Below are 12094 nucleotides of genomic sequence, written 5' to 3' on the forward strand. Positions count from 1 at the left end.
CCACTTGTCAAAATTACTGGTCATGCAGGCATTAGTGCTACCTGTTGTTTACTGGCTCAGCATCAAAGAGCATGACATCACAACGTGCTATATATCTCAAACTAACTCAAAGCTACCTGCTGAGTTTGGTGGCTGGGTCCTTTTCAAACACTGTCAACACAGTCTCCTCCAACTGTAATGTTTGAGCCAAGTGTGGATGATCCACATCATGTTTCGGCACTTATTAAAGAACAAACAGTAGACAGGGGATAGTATTCACAAGTACTAAGCACAAAGTGCTGCTACTGTGCTGTACCAGTGGGACCTCAGGCAGAAAAAGTGCAACATTCCAGCTTCTCTGAGACATCTCTTGATGACTGCAACCATGGAATAATGATGGGTATGTCTGTTTGGAAAATGTTCTGCATACAATCTTGCAGCATCTCTCCCATTGCAGTCCTCTTTGCTGTATGCAAGCACAATGTCTGTCACTTGCGCAGTTGTGTACTGTACATGTTATACTGCTGTCAACAATGTTACTCCATTGGCAGACCACACAAGGTCCTCAGTAGGATGTGCACATGAGCTGTGTTGAGGAATGTACTGCGTCCACAGGAATGTTATTAGGCTCAGGCCATCTAACCCCAGTACACAGATGGCTAAAGGGTTGCATACCTTCCGTATTCAGGTACCAAAACGAATGAGAACAAACTGTCATAATGGTTCTTTTTCAGACTTCGACACTCTCAGCACGCAAGCTGCACGTTTCTGGATATGGGTTCTGTCATGAAAACAGATCAGTTTGCCCTCCCACACAACTTATTAAGTGATGAGTGCTTTTTTTTTTTTTTTTTTTTTCCCCCCCCATGTTGTATATAGTCAGTCAGTTTGGATTGTAAGGATCAGCCTAGGTTGGATATTGTAGACAGAACATGCAATATTGTAAAAACCATTTGGGGGAGCAATCCTTTTGTCAGAATTTTTATGTGTTATACAATATGAAGACAGTACCATCTACGCTCCACTGAGAGAGAAACTCTCGTAACCATTCTTTCTGTGCATGAATGTGTAAAGAAGTGGAATTAACAAAGCTGCATGGTCAGAAAATTAATATTTTTATATTCAAGCCATTTCAGCAGTATCACTGACACCAAAGTCAGACTTTATAAGACATTCAGTAATCAATTATCCAGTCTTCAAATCCATGATAAAACAGTAATCAGAATTAAAAGCTTTTGCAAATATTTTACAGAAGAATTAGTCTCATTATTCATTTGCATAATAATTTTCAAAAGTATATCCTAAATAATCAACTTAAATAGTTTGAGAGGAGTCTTCACAAGAATTAATCAATTACAGAGCACCAACAAGAATGAAGTCAGAACTGGAATGGAATGAGGGCTGTCCATGCATCAGACTTTTAAGGGTACAGGTTTTATAGCACCTGTACCCTTTTACTTCAACAACACACTGAAAATCACCTTGCAGTGTGTGGTGGAGGGTACCTCTGTTGCCACTATCATTTTGTCCCTTTCTTATTCACTCCAGAATGTTGTGTTTGAAGAGTGACTGTCTGTTAGCTTCACATGAGCTGTAATTACTCTTATTTTCTTGTTTTGTTCATTTTGTGAGAGCAAGTAATATATCGCCAGATTCCTTTTGGAATTTACACTATCGAAATTGTAACAATAAACATCTTCGTGATGGACAATGCCTTTCTTGTGGTCTGTCATTGGAGTTTTTTCTAAGCATCTCCGTTAACATTCTCACATGTACTAAATGAATCTGGTATGAAATGTGCTGCTCTGTGTTTGATCTTATCACTCTCTTCTATTAATCCCACCTGCTAAGGGTCCCAGGCTGTCAACCAAAATTCAAGAATTTTTTAACCATTTGTTTCGTGTATGAGTTATGTTTCCTCCAGATTCTTCCAGTTAATTTCAGTCTGACATCTGCTTTTGCTAGAACTAGTTTTATGTAATCGTTGTACTTTAGGCTGCTCTTAGGGATTTTACAGTTATTACCGTTTCAAGTGATTTATCACCAATTTCATAACTGAATAGTAATTGATCTCCTTGCCTATTTTAGTGCAGTGCGTTACATTTGTTCACACTCTGTAGCCGACAGCATCATCCATGAACAGCATCACAAAACTGCAGACGGTGTCCACTAGATCGTTTACATACATCTTAAGCAGTAATGGCCCTTCAACAGCCGCTTGGGGTACACGTGGAGTTACTTTTACATCTGACAGTTTTTCCCAAATAGGTCTGTTATTAAATAGCCATCTCTCAGACAACCCTTTCTTTAAAATGGGAATTACCTGGCTTTTTTCCAGTCACTAGGAACCTTTCATTGTTTCAGAGACCTACAATAAACTGCTGCTTGAAAGAAAGCAAGTTATTTCACATAATCTTTCAGCTACCTCATCAGGTCCAAATGCCTTCCACTATTGGGCGGTTTGTTGATTTTCCATTTTGCAATTACATACATCTACATCTTGCATTTATATGTTCTTGCAGTGACTAAGGGCGGGTACTGTAATACAATATTCCTCAGTGAAACAATTCTGGAAGATCAAATTTTGGCATGAGTGTTCAGTATTTCATTGGTGCTTTCACAGCTGAAATGGGAAATCATTGTAAAGAAAATCCCATTAATGGCTATAACTCTTCTTTATTAAACTGACAGTTTCAGCCCACAGGGCCATTTTAAAGTGTCTTCACTTGAGTGCTCAAGCAAAAAAGGATAATATTTAGTAATATCTAATCCATTCACAAACTGGAAAAGAAGAAAGTCTAATTGTTTGAGATGTGATGCCATTGGAGGATGTTGAAAATTAGGCGGACTTATAAGATAAGAAATGAGGAGGTTCTCCACAGAATTGGGGAGGAGAAGAGTATCTGGAAAACATTGACAAAAAGAAGGAACTGGATGATAGGACATGTGTGAAGACATCAAGGAATAACTTTCATGGCACTAGAGGGAGCTGTGGAGGGCAAAAACTTCAGAGGAAGACAGAGATTGAGATATATTCAACAAATAATTGAGGGCATTGGGTGCAACTGCTACTCTGAGATGAAGAGATTGGCGCAGGACAGTAATTTGTGGCAGACCACATCATACAAGAAGCAAGGTTGATGACCCCAGAAAAAGGCCATCCATATGTGGTGCCATTGTCATCACAGTCTAAATGTATATATCACGACATAGTGAAAATGTGTTTTTGTAGTGTGTCTGGAGCAACCTAAGTGATAAAACTTCTTTGTCCTTAAAACCTCAGTTCAGACCTAAGTGATGCCACACACCTCTGGATTGAGGTGACTTTGACAGTGATGATACTGCATGTGAATGGCTTAGGCTACATAGCGTTTAAGTTTCACTTACACAGTTCAATTAAGGCTTTTAAAAATGGCCCAGTTGGCTGAAAGTGTCTATTGGTATTTTAAAGAATAGTAAAGATGAGTGTTTTCTTTGTGAGGATTTCTCATTTCAGTGTGTAGAGAGATATCGTACCAACAAAAATGAATTAATTTTTTCTTTTGGTATTGTAGTGAGAAGTGGTAGAAGGTATACTCTGCAAGAGAGATCCATAGGGAACAGAAGTAGTGAGCTACATCTCTCTCATGTAATGTTGCCAGGAAGAGAGATGTGACTTGTGTCATGGGTTCATGCCAAGAATATAACTAGACAGAACTCTGATGTCCAGAAGTTAATGGGCATTTGTGTGTATCATGTAATTGAAACAGAAACTGCTACTCCAAGGAGGAATTTTCTATGGTATATGTGATGGAGTAGGAACTGTGTCATTAAAAACTTTTGCATTGAAGACTGTAAACACAACACAAGAGATGACATAGTGCATTGTATGACAAAGAACTGTTGAGCTGTTGCTGCTATGGTGTTAGTGTGTTAAGATAGGAAAAAAGGCACATGTCCAAATCTTCCATACCCGCTAATGACAGGGGCACTTTCACTTACGACAAACCTTGTTGAATACACAACAGAAAGGATGAAGATGACACAAGTTCAGTGATAGTACTATCAGCCAAATTCAAAAAGACTGTGCAGTTCACACGTTTATTTGCTTATGCTTGTGTATACACCCTGACTTCTGCCATTTACACTGTGTCCAAGTAAAATCATGTGTGTCTTATAAAACTACCTCAAAACCTAAGGTCCAATACTGGATGTAAAATTTAAACATGTTTTTTTTGTGTTGATTGTATCAAAGCTTGTGCTTGTGTCATGTTGATTGCATCAAAACTCATACTTGTGTTGTGATATATTGTGCAGTACAAAATTGTTAATAGTAGACACAACCCGTGTGTTTTAGAAACTTTTGGTCACAATGTCCTCACTCAAAACCATTAGTTCCTCAATTTCATTATATATGTGCAAAAACGGTATATTTCTGAGAATTTTTGGACACAATCAAACAGTATTGGGTGTAACCTACTCCATAATAACTGTTATTGTAAATAACTAACATATAGTGTCACAATAGCATTCTCTTTTAATAGAAGTATATATTGTCAGCATTTATCATTAATTAAAGCTATTGAATAACTTGTTAGTAATTGTTACCTGAAAAACAGTTCAGGGAAATAGTAAATTTATAGCAAGGCTCACTGTAGTTGTAATCGATATTTTGTATTGGCTGTAAATTGCATCAGTTCTAAAAGACTACTGGTGATACTCGTAGCATATCAAGCCCATAAATATTGGAGCATATCAAAACCATAAATTAAAAAATAATCAATACTCGTAGCTGAAAGTGTGTGAAATATTGCATAGGACACAATGCAACCCCACTGTGTTTGCTGTTCTTGGACACAGGATGAGTTAGTTGCTTTTTGTAAGCAGTTGCAGATCACCGTGACTGATGTCAGGCAATCAGAAGGTGCTGTGAATGAGTGTGATGGCAGGGCTACTGAGTGTCATACACCAGAGGTACCAAAGGTGCTGTCTCTTCTGCGGGAAATCCAGGATCCGTCACTACTCATCGACTTTACTGTGAGTGGCTTGTCAGTGGTAGGTTCAGGCATTCTGTGCAGGGGAGATGAGGACCAGAGAGAACTCAGGATGTTATATCCGTCTCCCAACCAAAAAGTTAGAGGTGCTGTATTTCACTGAAATGGAAACTGAGCCAATGAGACTCACTTCAACTGTTGGGAAACATGTTGTGTCCATGTCAAGGGGAAACAAACACAAAAGGGTAGGGCCCTGTTAATCACCGGCAGTTCAAATGTACAGTGAATAATGGTGCCACTTAGGGAAATGGTACCAACGGATGGGAAGGAACACTGTGTCCACTCAGTGTGTGTTCCTAGGAGCCTCATTCAATATATTGAAGAGGCTATTATGGAAACCATTAAGGAAACAGGGTGCAACCAACTGCAAATTGTGGTGCACATTGGAACAAACAGTGCCTGTCATACTTGGTTCATTTCAATGAACGGCAGAGAAGGTTGAGAATACTAGCCGTGCTCATAGAGGTTCAAAGAAGCTCGTAATGTGGGACGTTGTTCCCAGGACAGGTCGTTGCCCCCTCACTCTGAGTCCAGTGGAGGAATTGAACCAGAGACTGCAAAGGTTCTTTGACAAGATAGGCTGTGCTTGAATAGAGTTGTGCCATAGGCTTGAAAACTGTAAAGTCCTCCTAAATGGATCAGGTGTGCACGACACATCAGAGTCTGCTACCAGGTAGCTTGCAGTGTGTGCAGAGCACATAAGGGTTTCTGTAGACTAGGCAATTTCCTATCCAATCCAGGTAACAATAGCTGTGTGAGACCAAAAATGTATCAGTGTAGGATCCAAAGAAGTAGCCTCGCGTCCCCCATCCTGCCCCACCCCCCACCCCTCACACCTCACATACACACAGGTGAGAGTATTAAAATCCTAGTGGTTAAATGGCAGTGCATTCAGAACAAACTGATAGAGTTTAAAGCACTCCCAAAAAGCATTGAAGCTCACATAACACTAGGTATAGAAAGCTGGTTTAAACCTGAAGTTGATTGCAGTAAGGTTTATAGGAAAAAGTTGCACGTATATTGAAAGGACAGGCTACTGTGAAGTGGAGGTAATGTATTTGTCACAGTAGACAAGAAACTCAAATCCACTGAGATAGAAATTAAAGCTGCATGCAAGATTGTTTGGGCAAGACTCAGTATCAGGGATAGGTATAAAATTATAACTGATCCTTATAACAATCAACCAACTCATCACCTGCTCTAACTGAAAACTTTAGGGAAACCCTCAGTTCACTTGTAAGTAAGGGCCCCAATCAGGCACGACAAGATATCCTGTGGAACATTACTAAATGCCTACTCTGAAAACTACCTAGACCAGATAGTTTGGAAATCCACTCATGATGGAAATTCATTAGATCTAATGGCAACAAGTAGACCAGCCCTCTTTGAGGATGTCTACATCAAAACTGGTGTCCATGGCCATGAGGTAGTTGTAGCAACAATCATTACCAAAGTACTAAGGGCAATTAGAACATGTAAAAAGATTTATATGCTCAGTAAGGTAGATAAATAAACAGTAGTATTATGTTTCAATGAGGAACTTGAAGCTTTTCACTCAGATAGTAATATGTGGAGTTAGAGGAACTTGGCTCAAGTTTAAAAGAATAGTTGACCATGCACTGGGTTGATCTGTGAATACTTCAGGATGGGAGGAACTCTCCATGGTATGCAGTCGCTGTAAATAAACTTCTAAAGAAACAGAGACTGCTTTGTGTCAGATATAAAACAAAGCATAGCGCCATAGATAGACAGATGCTGAATGAAATACATTAGGCAGTCAAGAGAGCATTGTATGAAGACCTTCATGATTGCCACAGCAGAATACTGTTGAAAGAGCTCTCACAAAACCCAAAGAAATTCTGGTCATATGTAAAGATTATTAGTGGCACCAGAGAACTGTCCAGTCACTCACAGATGAGACAGGAACTCATAGTAGCAAAGCAAAAGCTGAAATGCTTATTTTCAAGTGTTTCTTTACAAAGGAAAAACCCAGAAATATTGCTGCAGTTTAATTCTCATACCACAGAAAAGATGAGTGAGTCAGTGGTATTGAGAAAAGATGAAATCCTTAAAATGAATAAAGCCTCAAGCCCTGATGAAATCCCTTTCAGATTCTGTACTGAATTTGCAGTCAAGTTAGCCATTCTCTCAGCTATAAACTTATGTAGATCCCTCGCACAAAAAACTGTCATCAGTAGTTGGAAGAAAGCGCAAGTCACACCTTTCTACAAGGATGAGAGAAGTGATTCACAAAACTACCATCCAAAATCCTTGACATCTATTTGTTGTAGAATTTTAGAACAAGTTCTGAGTTCAAATGTACTGAGGTAACTTGAACAGAATGACACCTCCTCCATCCCAACCAGCATGGATTCCGAAAACATCAATCATGTGAAATCCACTTGTACTTTTCTCACAAGACATTCCGAAAGCCGTAGATCAGGGCAGACAGATAGATTCAATATTTCTTGATTTTCGAAAAGCATTTGACTCGGTGCCACATCTACACTTATGAAAAGTACACTTGTATGAGGCATCAAGCGAAATTTGTGACTGTGTTGAGGATTTCTTGGTGTGGAGGGTTCAGCATCTTGCCTTGGATGGAGAGTCATCAACGGATACAGAAGTAACTTTGAGAATACCCCAGGGAAGTGTCTTCACACCTTGCTGTTCATTTTGTACGTTAATGATGTTGTGGAGAATATTAATAGTAACTTTCGAGTTTTTGCAAATGATGCAGTTGTCTATAATAAAGTACTGTCTGAAAGGGGCTGTGTGAATATTCAGTCTGATCGTGACAAGATTTCAAAATGATGCAAAGAGTGGCAAATTGCTTCAAATGTTCAGAAATATAAAATTGTGCACTTTACAAAATGAAAACATGTGGTGCCCTATGACTATAATATCAATGAGTCCAGAATTATATTCGTCAATTCATACAAATACCTGGTGGGTAACAGTCCATATGGATATGAAATGTGAAGATAACATAGGTGCAGTCTTGTGTAAAGCAGATGGCAGCCTTCAGTTTATTGGTAGTTCTAGAATATTGCTCGAGTGTGTGGGTCTCGTACCAAATGGGGAAAACAGGGGACCTTATATGTTTACAGTGAAGAGCAGCACAAATGGTCACAGGTTTATTTGACCCGTTGGAAGGTGCTGCAGAGATTCTGAAGGAACTGAACTGTCAGCCTCTTGAAGAGAGATGTAAACTACCCTAAGAGAGCCTGTTTACAAAATTTCAAGAACTGGCTTTGAAGATGCCTTCACAATATACAAGAACCACCACTTATTGTTCTTGTAGGGATCGTGGAAACAGGATTAGATTAATTGCAATGTGCATTGATGTATTCAAACAATAATTCTTCTCCACTTCATAAGTGAATGGAATGGGAAAAAAGCTCTAATAACTGGTACAATAGGACATATCCTCTGCCATGCATTTCACAGTGGTTTGCAGAGTATAAATGTAGATGTAGGTGTTGAACCTAACTGAGTGGAACAATGCCCTATGTGAAGAGAGGTGTTGGTATTTAGCGGCATAAAATTTCTATGAAACGTATGAAAGTAGCATGGTAGAAAGACATTTTCATACATTACAGCAATAATACACTCATTTGTGATAAATATCTCAAGTGGTGTGTAGCGAGAAAGACCAATAGGAACTGTGCTGAACACGTTAATTAAGAAATAAATAAAAGTAATATATTGAAAGGAATATACCTAGAACTGGTTAGAGATTTTTAGACTGCAACTACTGGCTAAGGGAAAATTTTGTTCTACCTTTAAATAAGGACTTGAGTGGCAGATGGTGATTAAGCTAAATTCTGTTACTCATACAAAGACCAGGAGACAGTTACTGCTAATGCTAATAATAATAATAATAATAATACAAGATATTTAATGGAAAAGTGAAATATAATTAAAGCCCCTGAATGAATTTTCGTTTTGCAGGTGTGTGTGTGTGTGTGTGTGTGTGTGTGTGTGTGTGTGTGTGTGTGTGTGTGCTGGAACAGATTAAAATTGTGTGTCAGACCAAGACTGTGAGGGTAGGTCATGAGTCATACTTGTATTGCTCAGTCAGTAAGGAGCTTGCTTGTGAAAGGAAAACATCCCAGGTTTCAGCTCCAATCTGACCCAAAATTTTAATCTACAGAAAGTTTTAAAATACAGTTATTTGAAAGTCTGATGATATTGTCTAATTTACACTAACAAGAATCAAACATGGTGAAGTTGAAATGATAAGGACAATACTCAGATTTTTCATTATTGTTGTACATACCAGAATGTATATATGTACGAGGGTATTTCGGAAAGTAAAGATACACTGTACGCCAGAGGAACAGAAGAGTTTTGGTGAGCAAGTGGTGTTAATCTTGAACCATTAGCTTTCTCCTCGCTGTCGTTCGGCAGTTGAACGTTGCTTCTGGTTGGAGTATGTCATGTTTAAAATGGCTGCGCCAATTCAGAATCCCGCTAAATGCGAAGTGCGCTCCATCATATGTTTTCTTCATGCAAAAGGTCAGCGACCAGCAGAAATTCACAAAGAAATTGTTTCTGTTTATGGGAACATTGTGGATTGACAAAATGTAATCAAATGGTGTCGTCATTTTTCTGAAGGTAGGACCGATGTTCATGACGAACAAAGAACAGGTCAGCCATCTGTGATCTCTGATGCCCTTCTTCGGAGAACGGAGGAAGCAATTCGTGCGAATAGACGTCTCACATTGAAAGAATGGCAGCAGATCATACCGGATGTGTCAATGACAAATCTTTATGACGTTGTGACTGTCAAGTTAGGGTACATGAAATTGTGTGCATGCTGGGTTCCAAAACTGTTAACGGAAGAACACAAAAAAAAAAAAGATGGGCTTTGCACTCGACTTCCTCACATGCTATGCTGAAGCAGGTGATGAGTTCCTTGATCACGTTGTGACAGGTGACGAGATGTGGGTTTATCACCATACACCTGAATCCAAGCAACAATCAATGCAATGGTGCCATTCGAATTCACCAAAAGCCAAGAAATCTAAAATGTTGATTTCAGCGAAGAAAATCATGGCTTCTGTTTTTTGGGACAGACAAGGCATTCTTCTGTTGGAATTTATGCCTCCTGGAATGACAATTAATGCTGCTGCATATTGCCGGACTTTGAAACGTCTTCGAAGGGCAATTCAAAACAAACGCAGGGGAATGCTGACAAGTGGAGCCCACTTGCTTCATGACAACACTCGGCCTCACACAGCACTCGTAACCAAAGCACTACTCAAACAATTCAAATGGGATGTATTGGACCACATGCCATACAGCCCAGACCTTGCGCCCACCGACTTCCATGTCTTCCGTTACCTGAAGTCACATCTTGGTGGAAAATCATTCCACGATGATGAAGAGATCAAAGATGAAGTTGAAATGTGGTTCCGACAACAGGCGGCAACCTTCTGTGACCGTGGGATACAAAAGCTTGTGCACCGACTTAACAAATGTTTGGATAATGGGGTTGATTATGTCGAAAAATAACAAATAATCCAGTTAATAAGATGTAACTGACGTTTTCTAAATAAATGTTCTATTTAAGGACTGCGAGCCATTGTATCTTTACTTTTCGAAATGCCCTCGTTCCTCATAGAGTGGTTCTTGCTGACATTTATCTATTCTTATTTGGAAGCTGGAAAGAAAGGCAGAGAGATACATGTTTTTATTTCTAAAGATGTTAATTTTTTGTTTCATGTTTTATGTTAACATATGATTATGTTTTATCATGCTTTTACCAGAATAACTGTCCTCCTTATAAACCTTGCACCTCCATCTCTGCCGCAGTCCTGTTTTGCATGCCTAAGCTACAATATTCAGTTGATTGTTTCTCTGTGTTTTAATAGGGTTTTAACTGGTATTTTATGCTCCAATAATGGTCTGAATTTGACCAAAATTCAAGTCAAAATAAAAAAAATTAATTACAGCTGTGTATTAAATTAGAAAATTCCTAACACTTAATTTTGTTACAAAGTATAGTATTTTTGCACTTAATTAAAGGTTTCTGAGTGTATTGTTTCCATTGTACATACTTTTAACTAATCTGCTTTATTGAAGGGCAGGTACCAGCATGCTGTTTTTCATGGCTGTTGTTTTATTTTTGGTGTTAGCTGCAGATTTCAGGGGCAGAAATTGTGATTTTATTTGTAGTGTTTCATTTGACAGTTATTATGTTTTTGGATATTATCTCTGTTAAGAAGTACCATGCTTACTATTGATTGTAATATGATACTAAACTTGTTCATAAATTGTTGAAACAACTATTTTCTTTCAAGACAGACTGTTAATTAGCCTGCACTGTGATTTGCACATAAGTTGCTGAAGAAAATATTTTTGTTTTCAGGAACTGAGGGACCGCTTGGTACAACATATAAATGAAATTGGTCAGAAGGAAGGAAAGGAAAGAGACCGCAAACTGAAAGAACTTTTGGCCAAGAGCTTCTCAGTTGTACGAGTAAAGGCTCTTCGGCCTGTGGTTATGTGTATTCTTCGCAATACGCCTCACATTGAAGACAAATATCTGAAAGTTCTGGTACAGTAGTACATGTTATCCTATTTGAAGGCATCTTTGAAAATTATTTGAAATGTTCTGGGGTTTATCAAAATTAATTCATTGTTGTAGAAGCAGTGTGGAACGTGTAAACATAAAGTTTACTACTGTTTAGAAAAGAAGTATGTTGTACATAAACTAATTAGGAAATTTTTTGTCATGGTATGCTAATGTGTGCCTTTCAAGTTTAAACTGTGACAAGTTCCATGAATATTGATATCAAATTATTGGTAGTGGATGAGCAATTTATAATAAAAGTGTTCTTGGGCTCCTGTAGGAATCAAACGCAGTGTAGTTCCAATGCAGCCCTAGAGAAAAGATGCAGAAATGTTCTGAGCACTGGTAGCAAAGTACACTGACATTTGTGTATTCAAATGGACCGTACTTTAAAGGGATTCACTACTAATTGAACATATTTGCTAGGTACAGAATCCTCAGTATCTGTCCTTTATCTTTTGTGCCATATCTCATATGTAACATTTCCCCAGCAGGGATCAAG

The 12094-nt window shown here is 38.6% G+C and overlaps 1 protein-coding gene across 1 annotated transcript in view; it reads left to right on the plus strand.

The window, feature by feature from the left end:
- LOC126469939 (negative elongation factor B) overlaps positions 1-12094 on the plus strand; it is a 152022-nt gene that overhangs the window by 23841 nt on the left and 116087 nt on the right. The window contains exon 3 of the mRNA XM_050097345.1: positions 11389-11577. Coding sequence (XP_049953302.1) covers positions 11389-11577 — 189 coding nt within the window. The remainder of the gene's footprint in view (positions 1-11388; positions 11578-12094) is intronic.

The sequence above is a fragment of the Schistocerca serialis genome, chromosome 1, assembly GCF_023864345.2.
Source record: "Schistocerca serialis cubense isolate TAMUIC-IGC-003099 chromosome 1, iqSchSeri2.2, whole genome shotgun sequence".
NCBI classification, from domain to species: Eukaryota; Metazoa; Arthropoda; class Insecta; order Orthoptera; family Acrididae; genus Schistocerca; species Schistocerca serialis.